The sequence below is a fragment of the Oncorhynchus keta genome, chromosome 34 (assembly GCF_023373465.1).
Source record: "Oncorhynchus keta strain PuntledgeMale-10-30-2019 chromosome 34, Oket_V2, whole genome shotgun sequence".
In the NCBI taxonomy this organism is placed as follows: Eukaryota; Metazoa; Chordata; class Actinopteri; order Salmoniformes; family Salmonidae; genus Oncorhynchus; species Oncorhynchus keta.
This window is the reverse complement of record NC_068454.1, coordinates 21,169,250-21,195,697: the sequence shown is the minus strand read 5'-3', so window position 1 is coordinate 21,195,697 and position 26,448 is coordinate 21,169,250. Positions and strand designations below refer to the sequence as shown.

The 26,448-nt window shown below is 41.8% G+C and overlaps 1 protein-coding gene across 4 annotated transcripts; it reads left to right on the top strand.

The window, feature by feature from the left end:
• Positions 1–641: 641 nt before the first annotated feature.
• On the top strand, positions 642–23,735 carry LOC118371540 (T-box transcription factor TBX15-like). 4 transcript variants are annotated; one of them, XM_035757007.2, is made up of 8 exons: positions 642–1,147; positions 8,402–8,609; positions 11,635–11,736; positions 16,272–16,455; positions 18,017–18,184; positions 18,505–18,569; positions 19,920–20,041; positions 21,485–23,735. In XM_035757007.2, the coding sequence occupies exons 1-8, from the start codon at positions 946–948 to the stop codon at positions 22,309–22,311; spliced, it is 1,878 nt and encodes a 625-aa protein (XP_035612900.1). In that variant the 5' UTR covers positions 642–945; the 3' UTR covers positions 22,312–23,735. The 4 variants fall into 4 exon arrangements, with proteins under 4 accessions (XP_035612900.1, XP_035612903.1, XP_035612901.1 ...); XM_035757010.2 differs by having other exon boundaries at positions 643–1,147; positions 16,272–16,443; positions 19,944–20,041; XM_035757008.2 differs by having other exon boundaries at positions 643–1,147; positions 16,272–16,443.
• Positions 23,736–26,448: the final 2,713 nt, after the last annotated feature.

Below are 26,448 nucleotides of genomic sequence, written 5' to 3'. Positions count from 1 at the left end.
GTTAACGTTATTCATTAGATAGGCTATTTAGATGGTTTTGCTAAACAGTTTTAAACATTTGGCCTCCGACTTGCTCCCCGACTCTACCAACAACATGCGCGCTTTAGGATGAAAAGAATAGAGGCAAATAAAACTTATCAAAGCCTTGTTTTCAGTGTCTTCTAGTACACAGTGCACAGCTATAGATACAACGTTTCAATAACTTGGTAAGGATACATATTATCTTCTATATTCTCCCCTCAAACAAATAATATTGCTTCTGACCAGGCCACCTGTCATGGTCTTTGAGCTCGCTCTGATTTTCAGCTGTTCATGAAGCTCTAACACAACTTAATTAAATCTGCTAAATTTTAAATTAAATAAAGCCCTACTCGTGCAGTAGGTTATGATACGTTCTGAATGATATTTATCAAATAAATGTAGTACTATTTTTTTTCCATAAATCCCTGACGATGTTGATTTAGTGTTGGATGGTCAGTTACGAGAGTCCAGTTTCGGATTCCTCTTCCAGGAGTTGTTCTTTCTCTCATCTGCAATTGGTTGACACATTTTGGCTCTCTCTCTTTCTAGGCTTCTCATTGGACGCGCGAGGTTTGACAGTGAGCGAGAGGGTTGCACTTAACGCTTCGGAAAAAAAGTTATCCAGAAGTGAGTATCAATCAGAGAGCGGGGAGAAGGACAAAAAGAGAAGAAGGAAGAGGCAGAAAAGCAGGACGGAGAGACAAAAGCGATAGATAACATTAGTTTCGAGCAATCAAACGCGCCGTAGAGATGGCATATCATATCGTTAGAGGTTTGAAACATAATTTATAGTCATAGTTTTTGGATTACTTTCGTCATTGTCGACTCTTTGCACTGTTGTAAACATTGACGTGCGCATTTTCCTTGTGCTCACTGCTTGGACGGAGTTTTTGTTTTCCCTCTTGTGGATTTGCCTTGGGAGAAATGAGTGACAGGAGGCGATCTGCCGCTGCTCTGAGCTCGAGAGCGCACGCCTTTTCGGTGGAAGCCCTGATCGGGTCAAACAAGAAGAGAAAGCTCCGCGCCTGGGAGGAAAAGGAGCTGGAGTTGTCTATGGAGAGCCTCGCCACCAACGGACAATTAGGAGACGGCGACGACCCTGCACATTGTCTAGATATCGACCCCGGTCAGTGCGTAACCACCATTACTTCATATTTTGGGGTTGTTGAATATTGTTATGCTTCCATCACAAAACTACGGATTATATCTCACGGAAAAGAGGAATACAGAAAAGGCAACCATTTCATCACCATCTCAAAGTTTACGAGTCATTCTTTTTCCTCAGATAACTAATGTGGAATAATATAGTAGACTACTACTGTAGGCTAATAGTGCCCGTAAATAATATATGTTTGTAGTTTAACATAACTATATACCGGTGGCCTAATAGTGGTGTATTAACATTGTGTAAATTATCAAAGAAGTTAACCACAAAGTATTGATTTTGTATAAGAACCATTGCTTTAACAAATTAATTGGCATGTCAGTAGAAGCACGCAGAAAACGTAGTAGCCTCTCGTGGAAGGTCACGGTTAATTTTCTTATTGCGCTACTATATTCATTCATAACGTAAATGGTTACCTTAAAAGTTGTTTTACCATTGTTTTACAAATGACTACATATTGGTACAACATACAGGTCGCATGTGAGGCCAGTGCCTCCTCTCTATTAGGCCTAGCTGGGTAAAATCTATTTCACGTGTGCCTTCCCACTGAGCACAGACATCAATTCAACGTCTATTACACGTTGGTTCAATGTCATTTCATTGAAATGACGTGCAATCAACGTTGATTCAACCAGTGTGTGACCAGAGGGTCTCTATTGATACAATACAATTGGCCATACAGGTGACGCCAGTGGAGACATGATCAATTATAATTAATATTTACATATTAAGATGGTCTTGAATTGAGAGAGATATTTGGCAGAGATGAGATAGGCCTACATTAGCAGCAAGGTTACACGAATTAGTGTAGTTTATGTGGTTCAATGCAAATCATGCATTTTTGCATACAAGATATCGTAGAAATAAGCCAAATCTGGGGTTTTTATACAAAAAAAATGGTGAGTCCAAATATAATATAAGACAATGTGTGTGAAGAGAGTGTGTGTGTTGTTTGCACATGGTTAGCCTGTGTGTATTTTCTATTCCAATTTCGTGCAGCATATACAGACCTAGTCTGACGCCATAATTGTTCATATTTGGGAAACAATAGCCCAATGAAACGTACGTTTAAACAATTTGTGTTATTATGTTGTATTGGTTTATTTGTCCAATAATATAAACTATTTCGCTATATGAAACGAAGGACACGCAACCCCCGTCTGCGTTTGACCTATAGGCCTACTCAAAATGTGTTCAGTGGATTACTTTAAGTCTAAGGAAAACATCAACACAGCTTTCGGTCAATTCTTGAGCCATAATATTATTTTGTAACGTTTTAAATATATTTATTTTTACAGTGTATTCGCTATAGGAAAAACGGCGATTATGTAGAGACTCGGGCCTCAATCTCCAAGTAGCACTCACCTATATGAGCAATGGTGGGTATACAGAATAGCTTAAAACAGACTTGGGACATCAATGTATATTTAATTAAAATGGATGATTATGAATTTTGTATGCCTAAATCCCAAAATTGAAATGCCCAGCCTAATTTTAATGGCCTGCTATGAATCACGTAGGCGTTTTATTACTGTCAAAACATTTCATATCCACAAATCGCAATTCTCAAAATCTTTTCAAAATCTTTATCGTTTTTTATTTGTTGGAAATGTTGTAATAAGCAAAAGAAAGTAGCTTAGCCTATCAGGATTTTCAATAGGTCGAAGTTATTGCAGGCCTAGGCCTACAGTGCGCATGTCACATTATATTCAAGTTAGGATAGGCCTATCTATTATTTTAAATGCTAGAATGTTCTAAATTATTAACGAAGACAGCTAAATCTGTATGAAAAACTTTTATATGTCACAAATGTATCGTATTTTTTACGTTTTGTGGGATTTGGGGCAGGATTGAATTGATCTTATCGGAGAGACTGATGTCAAAAGCAGACAACAATGACACAATCTTGAGGCTTAGAGCTCGAGTATCCTTGCTTTATTAACTACATGACGATGAAGATACTCCATACCCTGGCCTATTCTAACCTCCTCTGGCCTCAGATATGAATCGTAGGCCTAATATAAATTGATAGATATCGTCTCAGCTATAGCCTACATTGAATTTCAACAGACACGTAAACCAACAATCCCCATTACAACTGGATTCACAATAGGTATTGTAGCCTATAGACAAAAGGCGAAGTCCCTCCTGCTTTTTCTCGAATATGTAGGCCTGCATTAATGATCTAAAATGGTCTAAAACGTTTTGCATTACAGGCTATATGCCCATATATATATATTATTTGGTTCATTAAAATCACTGTAGACTAATTTAGCGTCACGTGCATGGCTTTATGATCTACATATTTATTTTTAATTTTACAATACATTGTTGAGGCCTGGTCAAGCTGCATGGTCGAGAAGCCTTCCGCAAAATGACTGGACCCCCGCGCACAGAGGTTGCTGACTGAAATACGCCAGCCGCCAAGCGTTGGGCATTTGGTGGATGCCTCACAAATGAGGAGAACCGAACTAAATTAGTTCACAGCTGAGATGCAGGGTATCGGTACTACCATTGACAATTGGACAGCGAGCCAGTCAGTCAAATACAGCTTATATATCCTCCACGGTTTCACATGAGCTGTTCCAGTTGGAGTCGTCGTTAATTGAAAAGTCACGTTGTCTCGATGAACTCCATGTCATTATGAGCCAGATTCCTGGCAGCGTTGCAGGCAGTGTGTGAGAGTATCCAGCCTCGACTAGCCTCCAATTGACGCGTAGACCAGCCATCATTGAAAACAGCTCGTCTCTGTGGTCAGTTTGTGCGGTTTAGGCTTTTTACTTAATGATTTTGCCTCCATGTGAAGCTTTCAAACCGACATGGTCATATAACATTCTTATTGAAAGACACGTCTTGGAAGAATATATAAAAATAGTGAGAACACCACACAATAGCTTAAACTGAATGAATCCCAATGTGTTTTCCCAGAGAACCAACATGTATGACAAACATGACCTTAGTTTCAGATAAGCACATGTAGGCCTGTCTGCAGAATTTCCCCTCCAAAGCAAGGACTATTATCAATATTAAATGACTTGCCTGAAATGTAAATATCAGCACTGTCAGGTGTGTGGAAGAGAGAACATACAAAACCTGTAATAATAAGACAGAGTACTGTCATTGTGGATTTACAAATACATATATATAACATATTGCAGATTGCCTTTAATCTCACTCTTAAAGAAAGCCTATTACTGGCCTATTACTAAATGGTTTGTATAGCATCTATGTCTCACACAGGGAATCGGTAATGATATTATGGATAATAATTTAGACTTGTATTTGTATTTTTACAGTATATGGGGTGACACTGGATCTTAAGAGACAGGCATAGGCTACTGTCACTGAACTGTTGAATCTTTATTTTAAACCATATATTTGTGATTTTGTGTTTATTCTGTCCGTACTTCATTTAACTCTGTGGTTTAAATATGTTTTCATATTCTGTATAACAATATATTATATACTGCATAAGGTGAATGCACCAATTTGTAAGTCGCTCTGGATAAGAGCGTCTGCTAAATGACTTAAATGTAAATGTAAATATAAATTGTCACTTGGTACTGATTATCCCAGAACCATTTTCTTCATTAGAGACTCAAATGTAACAATTCTGCCTCTGAGAAGAAAAGCCCAAATGTAAGACAACATATGTGTGCGCTATTAAAATGGTTAAATCTGTATTTTATTGCCTCTCCCTAACATGGGTCTGAATTAAATTCAGGCAGAAACAGGTGGTTCTGCTTCTTGTGGATTGGGTTACTCTTCAATTTCATGGTTGGTAGATTGCTACTTACCCACTCTGTTACAACTGTATTAAATGCATCTTCTATTCATAAACCTGTTTCCATAGGAAGGACTTTACCTTGTAAGGCAAGTGTGTAATGATCACCAATGACCAGATCAGTCATACTCTTTGAATAGTCCATTGTTCCAATTCAATAGTCACACACACATTTGTTAGTTTCTTAACATGCTTTTTTCCAAATTAGATCATTACATAGTGATTGAGTTTGTGTGTGAGAATAAGAAGCTAAAATCCATAATATTCTTTGTGTTATAAAAGTGTTATAATTCACATTCAAACTATCTAGTCTTCTTGTTGTGACAAACCGAAGACATCATTATTGTTATTTTTTTTCAAACTTGGTAGATGTACAGGGAAAATCAATGTTCTCTGTCCAATGAGGTTCAACACAAGTTGATTTCTCTGTGCCTAACCACAAGTTAGTTTATAGGGTTTTGAAAAAGTGAGTGCTGTTCTCCATAGTTTAGTAGAGTCTGGTGCAGTCTTTATTGGACAACTGTCTATGATTGTAGTTGGTCTGCATTAATCATGCAGTTGAGGTTAGCGCCAGATTTCTGACTCTGCTTCTACCTTTCTCTCTATTAGCTGCAGCGAGGTGCTACTTCCTTAAATATATGTATTTGTTCCTCTCTTCCTCTCACTACATCTCATTCATTGTCTCCCCATTTCTCTCACGATATGTTTCTTTTTACCCAGCAATATCCTGTGTAATGTGGGATAGATGTGTGTCGTTTCTCTCACTTGTGTTGCTCAGCTGTACTGACTGGTTATAGTGGGTGAGACAGAGCAGGCTGTCAGTGAGTAGGGGGACAGTGGGATAACTGTGGTGGACAGGGACTGGTCTGGTGACATATGAGGGACAACGTGGTGACTCATTGAGGGCTGGTAGACGTACACAGTGCAGCTTGATGACAGCAAAGGCCTGAGATGACAGCAGCAACCAGGCTGTCATGGTTGCTCTGAGCAGGCACAGATATCTGGTTTGGCCTCTCCTGCTGTGTGGCTGATGGCTGTGGGGCTGTATGGGCCAAATCAACAGTCACTCTGTCAGCCTTGTTCTTCGGCTCACACGTGGTGTGAGAGAGAGAGGATCATCACCGCCAATACGCTGAAAGGATCTCTCAAGTGGATGACGAAAAGTCTTTCCCTTAAATATCTCACTCCTTTTCTCTGCACCTCTCTCTCGCTCTCTTTCTTCCTCTCTCTCTCTCTCTCTCTCTCTCTCTCTCTCTCTCTCTCTCTCTCTCTCTCACTAATCCCTCTCTCTCACCCCCTCTCTCTCACTAATCCCTCTCTCTCTCTCCCTCTCACCCCCCCAATCTCTTTCTATCTCCCTCCCTCTCGTCCACTCAATGCTCTTGTCTCTTGTTTTGGTACTGGTGATCACTTGGTGGTTAGTCCTGGGCCACACTCCAGTCTTTAGCAGTCCTGCATCTGCATAACCCTGCTTACCTGGTGTGTCCTTCCAAAGAAACCTACTCATGTCAGGGCTCTCAATAAATAATACAATATTACATCCCTGGGACTAAACACCTCCCTCTGCAACTGGATCCTGGACTTTCTGACCAGGTTTTCCCCAGGTGGTAAGGGTAGGTAACAACACATCCGCCACACTGATCGTCAACACAGGGGCCCCTCAGGGGTGCGTGCTCAGTCCCCTCCTGTACTCCCTGTTCACTCATGACTGCACGACCAGACACGACTCCAACATCATCATTCAATTTGCCGATGACGCAACAGTGGTTGGCCTGATCACAGACAACGACGAGATCGCCTATGGGGAGGAGGTCAGAGACCTGGCCGTGTGGCGCCAGGACAACAACTCTCCCTCAACGTGATCAAGACAAAGGAGATGATTGTGGACTACAGGAAAATAAGGACCAAGCATGCCCCCATTCTCATCGATGGGGCTACAATGGAGCAGTTTGAGAGCTTCAAGTTCCTTGGTGTCCACATCACCAACAAACTAACATGGTCCAAAGCACACTAAGACAGTCGTGAAGAGGGCACACCAAAACCTATTCCCCCTCAGGAGACTGAAAAGATTTGACATGGGCCCTCAGATCCTCAAAAGGTTCTACAGCTGCACCATCGAGAGCATCCTGGTTACATCACTGCCTGGTATGGCAACTGCTCGGCCTCCGACCACAAGGCACTACAGAGGGTAGTGTGAACGGCCCAGTACATCACTGGGGACAAGCTTCCTGCCATCCAGGACTTCTATACCAGGCGGTGTCAGAGGAAGGGCCTAAAAATTGTCAAAGACTCCAGACTCCCTAGTCATAGACGGTTCTCTCTGCTACCGCACGGCAAGCGGTACCGGAGTGCCAAGTCTAGATCCAAGAGGCTTCTAAACAGCTTCTACCCCCAAGCCGTAAGACTCCTGAACATCTAGTCAAATGACTACCCAGACTATCTACTCTTTAATTACTTGTTACTTTTATCTCTTATTCTTATCCTTATTTTTTAAAACTGCATTGTTGGTTAGGGGCTCGTAAGTAAGCATTTCACTGTAAGGTCTACCCACACCTGTTGTATTCAGCGCATGTGACTAATCAAATTTGGTTTGATTTGAATTGATATTGGCACAAACAAAGGAGACAGTACATTAATAAGAAATAGAATGCATAACTTTACAGTAGACTGTATAGAACTCTACCTGGAACCAAAAAATGGATTTCCTATGGGGACAGCCAAAGAGCCATTTTGGAACCCTTTTGGAACCCTTTATATGGAAACTAAGATCTGGAACAGTTAATCTGGGAAATTTTGTCAATTCATGTTGTTTATGTAGGTTACACTTCTTTTGCCATTTTCATTGATGTTATTGTGTTGCCTCTATTAGAGATTTCATGGGAAAAAATATAAGAACTTTGTTATAACTTTGTCGTGGATCCTTTTCATATGGCGTAGTAATTAATATATGACATAAGACTATATACATCGTAATATGAATTAAAGTGTGCAGTTCGTGAGTATGTTTATTTGAATAATACGTCTTAAATTCATATGGGCATGAGTCTGTTAGTCATACTTTATATTTTTATGCTCTCATTGACTGTGGCGTGGCATTCAATTGGGTTCATTTTTCATATTTTTTTATTTTGTTCGTGGGCGTTTTTTTTCATGTAAAAATACCCATTTCGTTTGATGCATGCTTTATCCTTGTGCTTTTTTGTATATACCCCTGGATACTTTATGACATTTCAAACGTAAGTGGAATAGTTTTAGTCAGATTTCAATTTTCTCCAGTTTTGGTGCTTTCTTTGAGTTCATGCTTGCAGGTGATTTGGCCTCAACGGGCAATACCAGAGACCATAAAAAACAGGTCAATACTCAACGCCAATTTTCCTAAAGCCCCGGCTCTACTTCTGGCTGTATTTTCATAATCTTGATAATCTCCACAGATTCGGAGGCGAGCCCGGGATCAGACGGTGAGGGTTTGGCGGAGAGGACGTCGTGCTCCTTCGGCTCACCCGCGGATCTGGCCCCGGCGGCCTGCGAGCCGTCTCCCGCAGCCTCCATGGAGGATATTCAGGTGGAGCTGCAGTGCGCAGACCTCTGGAAGCGCTTCCATGAAATTGGCACGGAGATGATCATCACTAAAGCGGGGAGGTAAAGCAACTGCTGCATATTTATGATTTATTAAGGGACTCATCTGATATTATATTTCCTTCTAGGAATAGGCTGCGCTGAACACATGTTCTGTGTTGGCCTACTATAGGATAGACTAGGCATATGACCTAGTTTTCTATAGGTTTTACGACTAGGTGCATTGCCTCTGATGACGCAAAATTGTTTATGAAGTTCTGTGCAAAATTGATTATAATTGCTACATTTTCCACGCACGCACACGCACACAGACACACGCACACCGAGCCTAGTTTTGCGCAGAAGATGCCCGTCCTCTATGGGAATTAACCCTGTTTTTGAGGGGTGCTAATGTGTTGCACATGGGGGAAAGGGCTCCGGACGTGCGAGGGCCGCTCCAATCACAGGCCATACATGAAGTGTGAGGGTATTCCATGGCTGATGTCAGAGAATAGCCGGAGCAGAAAATAACTGTTTCCAATTCATCTCTTTGAAACATGTTTTCGTTTTTCTTGCCCTTTTGGGTAGCAATTACAACCTAAACCGAGCATATAACTAAACCTACACTGTTCTCAGTAAGACCTTTCCCCTGCGCGCTCTCACCGGGAAGGCCATGTATTTCCCGTCCATTTTGAATTTTATGATCAAGCAATATGAGAAGGAAACTTATTGCTTGATTTTTTTTTTTTGCCGTCAAGGAAATTTATGAAGTCCACTTATTCACAAAGTAAGCCTAAAAATAAAGCGGTCCAGGGTATAACTATTCCCTCCTTCAAACAAATGAAAAACATTGGGAAAGAATGTTCCTCTGTAGGTCTATAGTTTGTAATACATTAACCTATTTACATATTTGTTTATTAGGGTATTTGCAGATATTAGGGTATTTGCAGATAGAAGGTGAAGAGGTTTATCTAACCTAGGCATAACTGACTTTAGTTTCAAAGGCCACTTGATTTTACAGTTCAGTTTTCTTTGAACTACCACTGCAAACTTCAGCTAACCTTAGCCACCACAAGCCACCAATCAATGGAAGTGATGGAGAATCTGAGTATGTTTAATTTAAAAAAATGTCCAAATCACCTGAAATCAATTAAACTCAACTCCATGTTTGGTTTGATGTTTCTTAAAGGTGATTTGGCCATAAAAAAAAACATGCTCACATGCCCCCATCACTTCCATTGATTGTTAGCTTGTGGTGGCTAAAGTTAGCTGAAGTTTGTAGTGGTTTAACGATAACTGAACCATGGATTACAGTTTCTCTTATTTTCAGGGTGAGGAACCATCTAACATCAAGTTCTAAAATAATGACCTACTCCTTTAATTAAGGCCATTTCAGCACCCTGTTTTGAGTTCAGAGGAGGGGGGGGGGGGCGCATCTACCCTCTTTCTTTCTACATGTCTTTGTTTTGTATGTCATGTTTTGTATTATTTGTTCTGCACCCAGAACTCTGGGTCTTGTTGTTCCTGTATGCTCTTTTATGTTTAGATAAGAATTGTATACCTGTTTATACACCATTCTTGTGTGTGTTTAATAAAAAATATTTTAAACAAAATACATATATATAGATTTCATTTTTTTAATGGATCAGACATATTACTTATGTGTTAGGCTACCATTTAATGTCAATTAAGGAGAAATAGAGGCCCAGTAAAAACATCAGCATCAAACCCTTAGATTTGTCCCCATCTAGTCTAGGCTAGTATAGGCTAATATAGACCTACTACTTTTAACAACAGAAGATAGTACGATATTAATTTTAACAACAAAAATATGATGATATTAATCACATTTATTAAACATATGATAATTCCTCTGACTATGTAACATGCATCAGAGGAGAGCGAGGGCAGAGCGGAATGTTCTATGGCCTAACATATGGATGCGCATATTTCCCTTCTCATTTGAAAATGCTTTCCATTTTGTTAAACTAGATATTCACTGATTATTTTTGTCGAACTTAATTTATTTGAAGCTGGCCAATTAGTCTACATGTTTTTATGGAGAAATGTTAAGGACCACGTTGTTTGCGTGTTGAATTTTCTTTTGGTAGGCCTGGGCCAATATCAAATTGCATAATATTCTAAAGTTGTACTGTGAAGTTGTAAAGTTGTATTTTCCGGTTTGCTCTTATGTTAATAATATATGTACGCTAATTTGACAGTTTACCCGTAAATCAGATTTACCTAAGCATACGATCAACGTTGTTTTTAGGATATTCATGAATCAGATTTACGTTGTTAATCGCCCCATGAATAGAATCAGTCCCTGTTTCAATGCAGTAGGCCTAGAGTTTACAGGACTGGCTGCGTGTATTTCATGGCTCTGCTAATAATAAGCCTATAAATTCAGAGGAGGAAGGAAGTAAGAAAACAGCCCTCTTTTCTCATTATGAGGGAAAAGATGTATGGCGTTTAAATGAAATAAAAATGCTGCTTTTGAAGTGTACAACGAGGAATTAACTTGTAAATGTCTCTGTGTATGCAGTCCTGCTTTTAATATGGCGTCTGTTTGCGTTCTAAACGTATTTTCCTGGTTTGATTTGTGTCGAATAACAACAAAAAAACTTCTCATGATTGGGTACACATTGTCAAGGAAGAGTGAGTTTGTTGCCAGCTCGTGCATTAAGACAGTTTCAATCTTCTTTGATGATGAAATGACCTACTTTCTGAAATCAGAATAATATTTATTTAACGAAGACATGGAACTTTGAGAGACATTTTAATGAATTATCATAAAGTTGTGCATCTAGGCCCTGTTATGATGGGATGAGGGGTGAAAATGACCTCATATGACTGGCAAAACATTGGTCTAACTTCAAACCTTGTCTCTCTCTTGGGTGTTGTGAATATTCTCAGTGATTTGCCCAGTGGTGCACTAGAATGTATTTCAAGTGACATTATACCTAATTAATTATACTTAATGTCTGCATGGTGCAGGGTTTCTTTTCCCCTTTTTATTGCTGATACTCATAATCCAATATTAAACTTTGCAAGCTAGTTTGCTAATATCACACACTCTCTCTCTCTCCCTCTCTCTGTCCTCTCATAGGCGGATGTTCCCTGCAATGAGAGTAAAGATTGTGGGTCTGGACCCCCATCAGCAGTATTACATAGCCATGGACATTGTTCCTGTGGACAATAAGAGATACAGGTATGCTCCTATCTTCTTAAGGTATGCTCACACTTCTTAGCGCTTCCAAACATTTCCTAACTTCCCAACTAATTTCCTAACTTCCCCATTCAGATGGGTGCGTACAATGATGTATCCACAGTGATGTACACATACAGTGTCTTCAGAAAGTATTAATACACCTTGACTTTTAGTTGTTTTACAGCCTGAATTCAAAATGGATGAAACCCATCTACACACAATACCCTACAATGACAAAGTGAAAACATGTTTTTAGAAATTGTAACTCATTTATTGAAAATGAAATACAGAAATATCTAATTTACTTACTTAACTATTCACACCCCTGAGTCAATACTTTGTAGAAGCACATTTGCCAGTGATTACAACTGTGAGTCTTTCTGGGTAAGTCTCTAAGAGCTTTCCACACCTGGATTATACAACATTTGCCCATAATTATTTTCAAAATTCTTCAAGCTCTGTGGAATTGGTTGGTGATAATTTCTAGGCAAGCATTTTCAGGTATTGCCATAGATTTTCAAGTAGATTTAAGTAAAAACTTTAATTTGGCAACTCAGTCTTGTTGTTCACTGTCTTCTTGGTAAGCAATTCCAGTGTAGATTTGGCCTTATGATTTAGGTTATTGTCCTGGTGATTAATGAGTTCATCTCCCAGTGTCTGGAGGAAAGCAGACTGAATCAGGTCTTCCTCTAGGACTGTTCCTGTGCTTAGCGCCATTCCATTTATTTTTATCCTGAAAAACTCCCCATCCTTAATGATTACAAGCATACCCATAACATTATACAGCCACCAGTATGCTTGGAAATATGGAGAGTGGTACTCAGTAATGTATTGTATTGTATTTTCCCAAAACATAACACTTTGTACTCAGGCCAGAATTTTTGCAGTATTACTGTACTTTAGTGCCTTGTTGTAAACAGGTTGCATGTTTTGGAATATTTTAATTCTGTACATGCTTCCTTCTTTTCACTCTGTCAATTAGGTTAGTATTGTGGCGTAACTACAAGGTTGTTGATCCATCCTCAGTTTTCTCCTATCACAGCCATTAAACTCTGTAACTGTTTTAAAGTCACCATTGGCTTCATGGTGAAATCCCAGAGCAGTTTCCTTCCTCTCCGGCAACTGAGTTAGGAAGGACGCCTGTATCTTTGTGGTGACTGAGTGTATTGATATACCACCCAAAGTGTAATTAATAACTTCACCATGCTCAAAGGGATATTCAATGTCTGCTTTTTAAAATTTGACCCATCGACGAACAGGTGCCCTTCTTTGCGAGCCATTGCAAAACCTCCCTGGTCTTTGTGGTTGAATCTGTTTGAAATTCACTGCTTGACTGAGGAACCTTACAGATAATTGTATATGTGGGAGAGATGCACAGAGATGAGGTAGTCAGAGATGAGGTAGTCATTCAAAAATCATGTTTAAAAAAATCACGTTAAACACTATTATTGCACACAGAGTGAGTCCATGCAACTTAATATGTGACTTGTTAAGCACATTTTTACTCCTGAACATATTTAGACTTGCTATAACAAATGGGTTGAACATGTATTGACTCAAGACATTTAATTTTTTTTTTAACAAATTCATTTGTAAAAATTCCTTAAATAAGTATTCCACTTTTACATTTTGGGGTATTGTGTGTAGGTGTAAGAGTTTTGCTTCCGTTCTTCTCCTCGCCCCTACCTGGTCTCAAACCAGGGACCCTCTGCACACATCAACAACAGTCACCCACGAAGCACCGTTACCCATCGCTCCACAAAAGCTGCGGCCCTTGCAGAGCAAGGGGAACCACTACTTCAAGGTCTCAGAGCGAGTGATGTCACCGATTGAAACCCTATTAGCACACACCCTGCTAACTAGCTAGCCATTTCACACTGGTTACATAGGCCAGTGACAAAACATCTCAATGTTATCCATTTTAAATTCAGGCTGTAACACAACAACATTTGGAAAAAGTCATGGTGTGTGAATACTTTCTGAAGGCACTGTTCATTAAATACAACACATTAATGGGACATGACACTCGCCATGTCTGAGATTGATGTTCTAATTCAGTCAAACCAAACTAGTCTCCTCCCCCATCTTGGATGAAATAGCCTACTATTGATAAATTGTTGTTGTGTATTTTAAGATGGAGAGTGGTTGAAAAAAACCCAACATGCACAGATCATTTCACATGGTGATAAGAAATGCAGATATACACATAAATCTGAATGGAACCTGAAACAATGATCTTTACTGTATGTCCATCTTGGGGATAGGTTTTTATGATGGATATCTCCAGTTAAAGTATCTGAATGAATTTCTGGCATAGAACACAATGTCTGGCGCTCCAGAGAAGGACACCAGAGGAGAATGAAAAGTATTTATCATGATGTGTTTATGGTTCGAGTGAGACCATCAAATTGATAGCTTTATTCACTGTGTGAATGGCAAAGCATATTTTTATTGTAAACCTATTTGACCGTGGTGGAATAATAGTTTTATATATGTAAGTTATCTCGGCCATCTCAGGATGCAGTGTCAGAGCGACAGACATGTCATAGTTGTAATAACGTTATAACAGCGCTATGGATGGGTTACCATGCCTTTGTTTTATTTTATCTCATTGAACACAGAGTACATCTTCAGTGTATATATCAATAACATGCATTAATGATATGATTGTTACAGACATTTTTACTATGTTTAAGTTTTATTTGATAAACAGAACTTGGCTTTCTTGAACGGAACACTGAAGAACCACTTTAACAATGCATTTTCAGTAGTTAAACATTATGTTTTCTCTTCCCAAGTTGTTTATTTACATTTTTTAATTGAAGCACTGTAGAACCCTGGCTCTCTCACTGACTGAAGCATTTGCCTTAGAGTGAACGCTCCAGAGAACCAAAATATCATGGAAGATTTTTAGAAGCCAAAAGATCTTGTAAAATTAAATAGGATTTTCATCCCAGCTCGGGACTTTACCACAGGGCTTTGTAAACTGAGCTCCGAGCTGTCACTGGAATGTCTCATAGTTCTCATAGAGGGGGTCTGGAAATACAGTCGTTACTTGCTTTACTTAGGCTCTCTGCCTCTCTTTAGGAACTTCTTGTTTATTCTGGGCTCTTTAAATCTCTATATATTAAGTGTCCTTTATGTGGACAGTTGGTAAGTCTTAAGTTTGAATCGCATTGCGCACACAGACCAGCAATGTCAAGCTCTTAAAATTGACTCTGTCCGCAATATGTGAACGCACGCACGCACGCACGCACGCACGCACGCACGCACGCACGCACGCACGCACGCACGCACGCACGCACGCACGCACGCACGCACGCACGCACGCACGCACGCACGCACGCACGCACACACACACACACACACACACACACACACACACACACACACACACACACACACACACACACACACACACACACACACACACACACACACACGAAAACACATGTTTACATACGAAGACTTGACTTGATGAACTCAACCCTGTAGGGTAATGTAACAGTAATATTTACTCTGTCAGTAAGGTAACCCAATTTCCAGTCTGGGTTTGGCAAGTGTGTGTCAGTCTGAATTTCTGTTTGTCCATAAAAGTATATATCTGTTTGATGAGTTGCATGCATACATATGTTGTGTCGGTGGTCTGTGTGTGTGTGTGTGTGTGTGTGTGTGTGTGTGTGTATAGGAAGTGTGGTGTTGGATGAGGAGGCGTGCATACTCCCCACCCCCCCCATCTGTCCAAAGGGTGTCACATAAAGTCAGATCTTTATTGATTGTGCTGGAGCCAGATGGCAGATTTATGGAAGATGAAAGGGGACTAATCAAATTTCCAGTCCTGTTTGGGGCTAAGGTTTCTCTCTTCCTTAACACTTTCCCTGCTACACCGAGCTTAACCCTAAACAGCACTCCAAACAGGAAATTACACAAACGCCTGGCATTCTGTGTGTGTGTTTGGTCTGGGGTCGGGTCTGTGTGTGTGTGTGGAGAGAGTGTTTGTAGGTGTGTACAGGGGGGTCAAGGATGTGTGTGTGCATATGAGAGAGAGAGAGACTAGAGGGTTGTGTAATAACAAAGAGGCCAAATTAGAGTTTTGTCCATGTTTTACCGCTGAATGATGACTTTGGCAGAGGCGTTGCAAGTAAGCACTTTCAACTGTGCACATGGCCAGAACTAAAGGCAAACAGCTGTGCCTGGGGCTACAGTGGACTGGAATCCCCCTCGTGCTACAGTCAGTCAGCCAGTCAGTGAGGGGAATGCTCTATGGTGGGCGGGGCAGCCAAATTGTACCGTAACTTACAATCCAACATAAAATGTTATGACTAAGCTTAATTGGTAATATGTCATTAAAAGCATATGTAGTGTGTGTGGATATTTGATGTCTCTATTGTGAACAAGCCTTGCATCTGAAACACATGACACATGATGTCCAAGACTTCAATGCTTCCCAATAACATGCAAAACCTGTTGAAAAAAACTGAAAATGAAATGTGGTTTGGTGCTGATACGTCTGTCACTGTGTGTGTGTCATCCAGGTATGTGTACCACAGCTCCAAGTGGATGGTGGCGGGGAACGCGGACTCCCCCGTGCCCCCGCGGGTCTACATCCACCCAGACTCCCTGGCCTCTGGAGACACCTGGATGAGGCAGGTGGTCAGCTTCGACAAACTCAAACTCACCAACAATGAGCTGGACGACCAGGGCCATGTGAGTGAGCCGGTGAGCCGGCTTAACTTGACATACCAACTCTTGCCTCCCTCCTACACCTGTACACTGTTACACCTGTACACTTGAACACTGTTACACTTCTACACTAATATAAAGATGTATTAGTAAGTGTACTGTTTCAGTATTTCTCAAAGTGCTTGATATTATAACAGGGGAATTTATTTCACCCCACCCATGTATAGATGAGACTATTCTTAGAGAAGAAGAGAGACTGTTTTTGCTACTTCGGCCTTAATCGACTGATACTGAAAAAGTCAATTGGTCGTGGTGTAGTTATGGCACATGATGGATCTCCTCATGACATGAACTCAGTGCTGTTACAGGCCAGATTGGTTTGATTACCAAGTTGTTGAAACAGTCAGAAGCCGGTGCATACCCATTTCTCCATTGGGGTCCTGATTTAGGGATGCCAGTGCGGCGCTGGTAGGCTGGCACACCCTGGTCCTCAATGTGGGCCTGTTTTCCACCCGGCCAGCTGATTCTATCGCAGCTCCGTTCTTCTGACAAATGTAATAACAGATGCAGCAGTGGGTGAGTATTTTGAGGGTAGTCAGTCAAGGCCCCTTTTTCCTATCCCACAGCCTCGTTATAAGGCGTTTGTTCTCCTGGAGGCCTCGAGGCGAGAGGAAATTAACTTTGTAACTTCCTGTGTGGGAAACCTCACCGCATATAGGCTGGTATCTGACCCATCTCTCTTCTCTTCTTCCTCCGACTACTATCAAACCTCTCCATCAACAGCGGTGGCTATTGGTTATTAATCATCTGTTTCATGTGCTGCTGATTTTTCAAGCTGATTGGCTTTTGGTTGTGATTCATAAATTAGATAGAAATATGTCGCTGAAGTCACTGCATTGCTATAGAAGGCTGTCAGGGACATTACAACATGTATTGTTTTGACAAGAGATCTGTCAGATAATACCCTTGGCTGCTCTGTGTTGTTGTGAGCTCAGTGTGTGTACGTGTGACGGGGGCAGGGTTGACCTGACTCAGGCCCAGGCAGGACTCAGAACCCTTGGTCATAACTGCAGGGTCCCGTGAGCCGAGCAGGGGGGCAAGGGGAAGGTGATGGGGGGGCCCTGGCTAGAAATTACATTTACTGTCACTGTTATTCAGTACTGTTTCCCAAATCTCTGTTTGAAATGACCCCCTTAGTTGTCTGCGGCTCCAAGGAGGCTTTCTCACTCGGGCTGTAATCAAGAGCAGACAGAGAGCCGGAGGGAAGGCTGGGCCGTCGTAACCTGACTCCTCGGCTCTGCTCTCTGGTGTTAAATACTTACCTCACCACCTCTCTCATTAGAAGTGTGGACTCATGTTCCTCTTAATTATATAGCTCTGATATGAATTCAGACTTGCTTAGACACTTACATACACATACACACATATATAAATACACACACACACACACACACACACACACACACACACACACACACACACACACACACACACACACACACACACACACACACACACACACACACACACACACACACACACACACACACACACACAGAGAGAGGATGTAACCATTACGATCTCTCTGTGGTTTCAGATCATCCTTCACTCCATGCATAAGTACCAGCCTCGTGTCCATGTGATCAGAAAGGACTTCAGCAGTGACCTGTCCCCCACAAAGCCTGTTCCCAGCGGAGAGGGAGTGAAGACCTTCAGTTTCCCTGAGACTGTCTTCACCACTGTCACCGCCTACCAGAACCAACAGGTCTGAGACCAGACACCTTTCTCTTTGTTGCTACAATGGTATGTTGCCACTCAATGGGTCTATCTTCACCAGGCTTAGGATCAATTCATTTTCATTTCTGGAAGTGAACATCAATTCAATTTATGAATGGAAAATTACCAATTATTAATATTATTAACTCAAATTCAGATTTTCATGAAATTCTTTCTTCATTCATACATTCATTAGGTCCCTCTTCAATAAAAAAAAACGTTATGTTGACCCGTTTTTTCCCTCTCCAACATGTACATCGGTCATCGCTATGTCATGTGTTTTGATTGTAATGTTTTTCTTTCCTGCAGATAACAAGACTAAAGATCGACCGCAACCCATTTGCTAAAGGATTTCGGGATTCAGGCAGAAACAGGTATATATTTCCCCAGTAACCCGAGGTCCGTGTAATGCAGCATGATTCAGTGTTCGCCATGCTGTGTGGCGCAAATCTTTCATTTTCTCCAACGTGGCCTTTAATATGGAAATAATCCCCTGGAGATACCTCCTAATCCCATATGCTGCTCCATATAAAATCAGTCACTCTCTCCCCTGCCAAGAAAACCCCATTACATCTGAGATAGAACCACATGTTTTGGGTAGGGCTCTCTCTCTTTCCCTCCTTTTCTCTGTCTGCCTCTCTCTCTGTGTGCCTCTTTCTGTGTGCCTCTCTCTCTCTCTGTGTGTCTGTGTGTCTGTGTGTCTGTGTGTCTGTGTGTGTGTCTGTCTGTCTGTCTGTCTGAATTATCATATATAGCGGGGGAAACACTGAACCAGACCCTCAGCACATGAAAGCTCCCCTCCCATCTGGAGCACATTTTCGGCACAGATATTTGAGACATCTTTTTTTCATTTTTCAAACAATAGAGTGCCGGGTTTATGAACTAGCATTAGAATTTCATTGCAGAAAACGACAGATTAAAAGATTATGCAGGAATAGGATATTTATAGACAGAAAATGTATTTATCTTTACATATCCTAACTCTGCTCATGGAAGTAATTTACCCCATTACTGTTAAACTGTGCAGAGTAATGCCACATTAAAGCGATCTGAAATCAATAAAAACAGGGACATATTACACAAGCTAAATTGTACAATTACCTACTGAGTTGGTTCTCTATGTATTTATATGTTAATACAGATCCATCTCAGGCATTAAATTATGATTATGTCGTCAATTGGATTTTGGCTGGTGACACATTACTTTATGAGGTAAAACAGGGCATAGCTTATTTGTTGGGTTTTGATCCTGAGCACTATGAATGAGCGCACTGATGGCCAGGGCCAGTGTGATTAGCGTAGTGCGCTAACGAGCTGGAATGGCCCGGGAGTTACTGGCCCTAAAATAACATGGTCGGGACAGGCCCTCGTTTCCCTGGGATAGGGCTCAGCAGGGCACACAGGAGTAAATCACGCAGGAAGGAGAACCGTGTTCAAGATGAAATGTCACCCAGATTTATGTTCACAGTAAAAACCTGCTCATTTTAATGGCTCCAGTTTCCTCCGTCTGACTCCACTTCTCCTTCTCTGCCTCTCTCTTTCCAACCTCTCTCACTCATACTTACACTCCCTCCTTTCTCTATGTGCCTCTCTTGTTCTTTTGACTATCTGTTTTCCTGTCACAACTCTTCCTTCCTCTTTCTCTTGCCCCGCCCTTGTTATGTTTTATGTACCCAACCCTTCCCTCACACTGACCCTCTTTTCTTCTTCTTCCACTGTTTCAGTCTCTCGTTCTCTCTCTCACACAGGACTGGTCTGGAGGCGATCATGGAGACCTATGCGTTCTGGAGACCGCCTGTGAGGACACTCACGTTTGAGGACTTCACCAACATGCAGAAACAGCAAGGTGTGTAAAACTGTATTTAAACTATGTCCTAATCTCCCATCTACACTCTCTCACTGTCACTGCATACCTTTTCCTTTCCTTTCCCAACACATCAATTATCTATGTCCTTCATCAGTCTGGTCATCACTGGTCATCACTTTTGGCATGTCCGCCTGACTTGGAATGTACTGAACTTTTCACATTCTACAGGACCTTAACAATAAAATAATTAAATGACCCCTGTGGCTTTTGGACGGCTTTGTGACGTGAGCGGTATCAGTGAAAGTCTCATGCGTCTCTCCCCAGCGAGCACAGCCCAGTGTCTCTACTCATGGCTCGTATCACAGGCCCCCGATGCTTAAAGCAAGTCAATTTCTTCAGCACTCCTTTCTCCGAGGTCATGATGGCGTTACGTCACTCAGTATTTTGTCTGTGTCGACATCTGTTTGTTATCACAAACTCCTCCAAACCGATTAGACGTTAATTAAAGTCCTCGCGCCTCTGATGAACTTTGGGCACGCTGTAAGGACTGAGCACCCCTCCCCCACCCCCTAGCTCCACCAGACGGCCTTCCAGTGGGGTAATCAACCGTTCCCCTCAGCAACACTAACGCTGCTCTAACCACTGACGACCAGAAAGGAAAACATGACATCACTGTGATATCTTCCTCTCCTTACCAACAGAAACTTGCAGAACTGAGCTGAACAGAACAGCTGTATTATCAAAGCCATATGGCGCAGTCAGAATCAGAACTCTGGCCAAGAGAGAATCCTGAATTAGTTAGTTATGCAGTGTTTTTTTTTCTTTTGCTGGTTTCAAATGGAATTTTAGTGAATGCGGCCCAAATTCTCATTAATAAAGAAATATGTGAGTGATATCCCACAGCGATCGGTTGACTCCAAAAGCTTGACTTATTGCATGTTAACCTGTGCCAAGATGAGTTTTTTTATTTTTACGGTCATACATGTCTAAATTATGAATGCATGATTCTTTGAGAAAAGTGGCAAGCTCAGAGCTCTGTTGACCCGACATGTAATGTACCAAACTGAAGCCACATTTATGCTCAGAAACAATTACTGTAATTTATGAGAGGGTTTAAGATCCCATAAATAGTACAATTTAAAAGAAGTAATGCGGTCATGCAATTAGTCCTTAAAATCAGATGTTGAGCAAGTCGAGGTGGTGAAGTCAGCTGCAATTTACAAGTAAGTGTAATATCGAATTCTTTAATACATGTGAATTAAGATGCTTATGCACCAGTCTTAAACAGCACTCTCTTATTTGACCGGTTAAGATCAAACGGCAGCAGTTGCTGGAAAGAGACATTCTGGCGGCGAAAGGCTGAAATGAGAGATATTGTCAGAGTGTGATTGTTGGCCAGTGTTTGTGTTGATGTTTCACTCTGTAGCGCTGGTTCTGTCTCACTGTCTTTGCGTTGTGTGTGTGTCTCTGTGTGTTTTTTAGGAGGAAGCACGGGCACCTCTCCCACCACCTCCAGCACAGGAACCCCCTCCCCTTCTGGTGCAGCCCACCTCCTGTCCCCCTCCTGCTCACCGCCTACCTTCCACCTGGCCCCCAACACCTTCAATGTGGGCTGCAGGGAGAGCCAGTTGTGCAGCATGGGGTTGTCTGAGTACCCGGCCTGCGCCCGCAGCAACATGGCGGCCCTACAGGGCTACGGGGGCCTGGCTGACAGCTCCTACGGACGCCTCCAGGCAGCAGGGGGCACTGTGGCCTCCACCCAGCAGTCTGAATCCTTCCTGCCCCAGAGGACTTCCTCCCTGATTGCTGCGGGAATGCAGGGGGGCAGCCATGGCTCTCTGTCCAGTGGCAGCAGTGGAAGTGCTGGCGGAAAGATGGATGCCTATGGAGGTCAGTTGACCTCGTTCCCGGCCTCCCAGCTGCAGTATGTGATGCAGGCGGGCTCTAGCTCAGCTTCTGGCTCTTCCTCCTCTGGCTCCTCCCCCTCATCCGCCCACATGTTTAGTGGGGGCCACCACCATGTGCAACAGGGGTCCTACAACGCCTTCTCACTCCACAACCCCTACAACCTGTATGGATACAACTTCCCCACCTCCCCTCGTCTGGCTACCAGCCCCGAGAAGCCCCAGGGCGGCCTCCTGTGTTCCTCTTCCCCTGCCGGGGCATTTGCCGAGCGCCAGTACCTGTCCAACGGTGGCATGGACAGCATGCACATGATCGGCAATCCCTCCACTGGCCAGCAGGGGGCAGGCTCCTGTGATGGCCGGCAGTATGGCTCCTCCTCTCAAATGTCTATGCACATCGTGTAAAAACTAGGATCTCACTTCTGACCCATTTTCGCTGTCCCATTATTTCAACAAGTTATGTTTCTTCTACGATAAATCTGTTATCTCAGATGTGCTATTGATGTTGAGTCATTTTACGTTTAGCGTTTGTAATACTGAGGTAGTGTACAAAGTTAACCTTTAAAAAAAAATGCATTTTCATCTCATGATGCTTGTTGTTTTGAATTTCCCCCCAACAGGCTTTATTCAACGGAATGAAACTGTTATTTAATTGCCACAATAGTGTTAAAAAGGCAAAGTGAAACCGTATACCTGACTCTCTCAGTAACTGTTCAGAACACTAACCCCATTATTGGGGACACACAGAGGGATCCGTGAAGGAGAGGGGCCCATATACTCTTACTGTGCAGGGATTCTCAGGAGTGAACCCATGAATTTGTTATGGTGCAATAGTAATGACAGCCTCTACAGTAACTCAGCCCTGTTGCTATGGATTATATCCAGCCCCGGACATGATGTGACAGGGGCTTCGTGAGATCCAGACACTTCCCCTCCACTTCCACATCTCTAGTTGTAACAGGACAGTTATGCAACATTATTCTATAGCATTGTGGCAAAATTGAGAGAGAACTGGGTTGTGGATATTAACAGTGCCTGATCAATATGGTTTCCCCTCTGGCCACTCAGAGGTGATGAAGGGAGGATGATGGATGGACAAAGGGTGAACATAATATAATACAGCACATACTGGAGGGATGAAGTCAAAGACCTACAGGTCAGGGTGAGGGATGAAGTCAAATACCTACAGGTCAGTGTGAGGGATGAAGTCAAATACCTACAGGTCAGGGTGAGGGATGAAGTCAAAGACCTACAGGTCAGGGTGAGGGATGAAGTCAAATACCTACAGGTCAGGGTGAAGGATGAAGTCAAATACCTACAGGTCAGGGTGAGGGATGAAGTCAAAGACCTACAGGTCAGTGTGAGGGATGAACTATGTGTGTCCGACAGGGGCCCAGTTGTTGGCCCTGCATCTCTCAGTGGACATGCTGGATGAGAGGCTCTGTTCAAGGGGACACTGAATATACAGTGAAATCACCACAATCTTATCAATTCCTTTCCCCACAGACTGGAATGGCTTCACAATTTTGAGTGGATTACCTTTTAAAAAGCATATATAAGATGGTGAATGCAAGTAAAAACCATACGCTTTAAAATTGTTGTGTGAAATGTTTTAAATATACAATAGGAGAACAGAGTAATTAAAGTATGTTTTGGTGTGTTGTAGATAAGCGTATTTAAGTGCCAAGCAATAATGCTATTGGCCAATCTATCATGAAGACAAATGTGTGGAAAAAAGGGAAATATCAAAAATATTCTTTAGAAAGGCATTAAAAAAAATGTACATACAGGTGCCAAGCACAGTAATGTTCAATAAACATTTGAATTCATTTCCATGGTTTTGATTCATTTACAGCCGTCACTATAAGATGCGCGTACCATCAGAGTGGACCACTAACAAAAACACAAAGAATAGAGCATCCTCTGACATTTTCTTATTCAAATATCACTTACTAGCAATTACAATGTTATTCTACTATTTGGTATCATATTATTCAACATCCATGGGGTTTATTTAATTAGTTTAAATAACAGGAAATCTTACTGACTGTGGCTTTACCATCAGAAATCTGCAATACTCTAACTATGCATGTATGGAACAGTAAAGATGAAGAAAGATATACCCGCATATCGTGTGTTTTACAAAAAGTATCCAAGAATGGTCTTATTTATTATCCCAAGGTCCTGTAAACACATCTGCCCTGGTTGGTTTGAACCAATGACTCATCACATCTATCAAACTGAAATAGGAAAAAAAAACAGGCAGTCCTGCAGGTTCTGCCTACCAGAGAGAAAAGGAATGTGCATGATGTAACTATTGTTGTGGACGACTGGACATAAATATGTCACCTGTTTCAGAGGAAAGCAGCTCGTAATCACGAGAGAGAGAGAGAGAGAGAGAGAGAGAGAGAGAGAGAGAGAGAGAGAGAGAGAGAGAGAGAGAGAGAGAGAGAGAGAGAGAGAGAGAGAGAGAGAGAGAGAGAGAGAGAGAGAGAGAGAGAGAGAGAGAGAGAGAGAGAGAGAGAGAGAGATACAGCATACAGTATACAGTATTTACGATGATTCTAGCCCCTCATTACAGATCCATGTGCAGACCCCAGTGATTTAGCAGACCAATCAGCATGTAATGGATGTCCTCCGAGGAGAAAGTTCCTGCCCAATCACTTCCTATCATGCGTATGGTTCCAACCATGAAATATCATATCTGAACCATGATCAGAGAATGAAGTGGATCTGGGACCATGGAGACAGGGCTCAGTATCGGAAACACCTGTTTTCCAACCATGACTACAGCAATGAGTGGATGAACCGGAGAGGAGAGCAGCAATGATTTCATAATTTGGCAAAACTCCATATATCTGGACATTATTTCCAATAATTATTCACATTATTTGTCTGATATCCCCCAACATCTTTTCCGCAGCATTTAAAATCAACTTCTCCTCACTGCAAAATTACCTCAGCTTTACAAAGAAAAGGCACGCACGTGGTAGGAATAACACAGAGTAGAAATCTACAAAGCATATGATATAATACACAGCAGAGTCTGTTATAGCTCTGTACTACCGTATCAAAACATTGCCTTCTAGCGCCAGATTCAGAACGGCTTGAATAACAAGCTTGAATAACAAGGCTCACATCCTTTCATCTTGGCTTCTTTCATTAGCAGTAAAATATGCAACCAATCCGATTGATTGGTTAATAGATGTATATGCCTGCCATATAGCAAAATATGAAACTGGAACAATTTAAGATTCCCAACAAACTTGACAGGCTGGATATTTTATGAGACACTCTGACAAAGTTGAGAGGGTTCCAGTGCCTATTGCTGGGCACTCATTTTGAGTGACAACATGTTTACTGGAAGGTATCTGTTCCATAATCCTCTCTGCGGTCATTGATCTTTCTCTTTGAGCAGATTTCAGACATTTTACAGATTCCCAAATGTGATATCTGTCCCCAGGGAACCTTACTGGGCAGGATTCTGACTGATTCTGACCATTATTGGACCTGTGCAGAAAAATGTATGAAAAACGTCACTTTGAATGGGGACTAGGGGGCTGTTTTCTTTTGATAGGCTGGACCGCTCGTTGTGTGTATCACCATATAAGATACGATTTCTGGTAAACTATTGCCCTCTTGTGTTTATACTCCTATTTGCCGTGGAATCCTAAGCTTTGGCCGGTCATACTAACTGTCAGGAGATTCACTATCTCAATGTGATACTTTACAACTGACAAGTGCATTACAACATTAAATCACCTGTGTGTCACAACCAAGATTCCAATTCCTTCAAATACCTTGCATACCTTTTTTATTTTACATCTTGAAGGTATTTTGAGAGCAACACAGGATGTATATCTGAACCCTGAGTTTTCAACTAAAGCAACACGTTGATTTATTGCCAACTGCATGTGTTTTTATTGCACATACATGCAATGTTTTGAGACCCTTTTGAAATACTTTTTATTTCATTGTTTTATATAGGAATTTACAGCCAGCTATCACATTTGACTTAAGAACTATGCAATACGCAAAAGCGTATTCCTTTAGTCATTGTGTTCCTGATTTTCTGGATAGACACCTCTTGTATAGGTATGAGAAAATAATTCCTCTCTATTTCTGCTTTTTAGTCCACATGCATGGAGGAGAGGAGGAGAGAATGTGTTCTGGATCCAACTGGTGGTGATTCATGGTTTCCCCTTGCTCTGTGTGAGAAAAACAGCATTGAGCAGCTCATATGTCAGTATGAAGTAACACACACACACACACACACACACACACACACACACACACACACACACACACACACACACACACACACACACACACACACACACACACACACACACACACACACACACACACACACACTCTCTCTGAAATGTGGACGCATAGGTCAAAAGGAAATACTTAAAATGTTTTTTTCCCCTTCTGGAGGGAAAAGAGATGTTTGAGATACCATCACCCCCGAGGCAGGTTTTTCTGATCAACCTGAGGGCCCAGATGGAAGCGGTCCGGCCGGGGGTCTCCTGTGGCGGG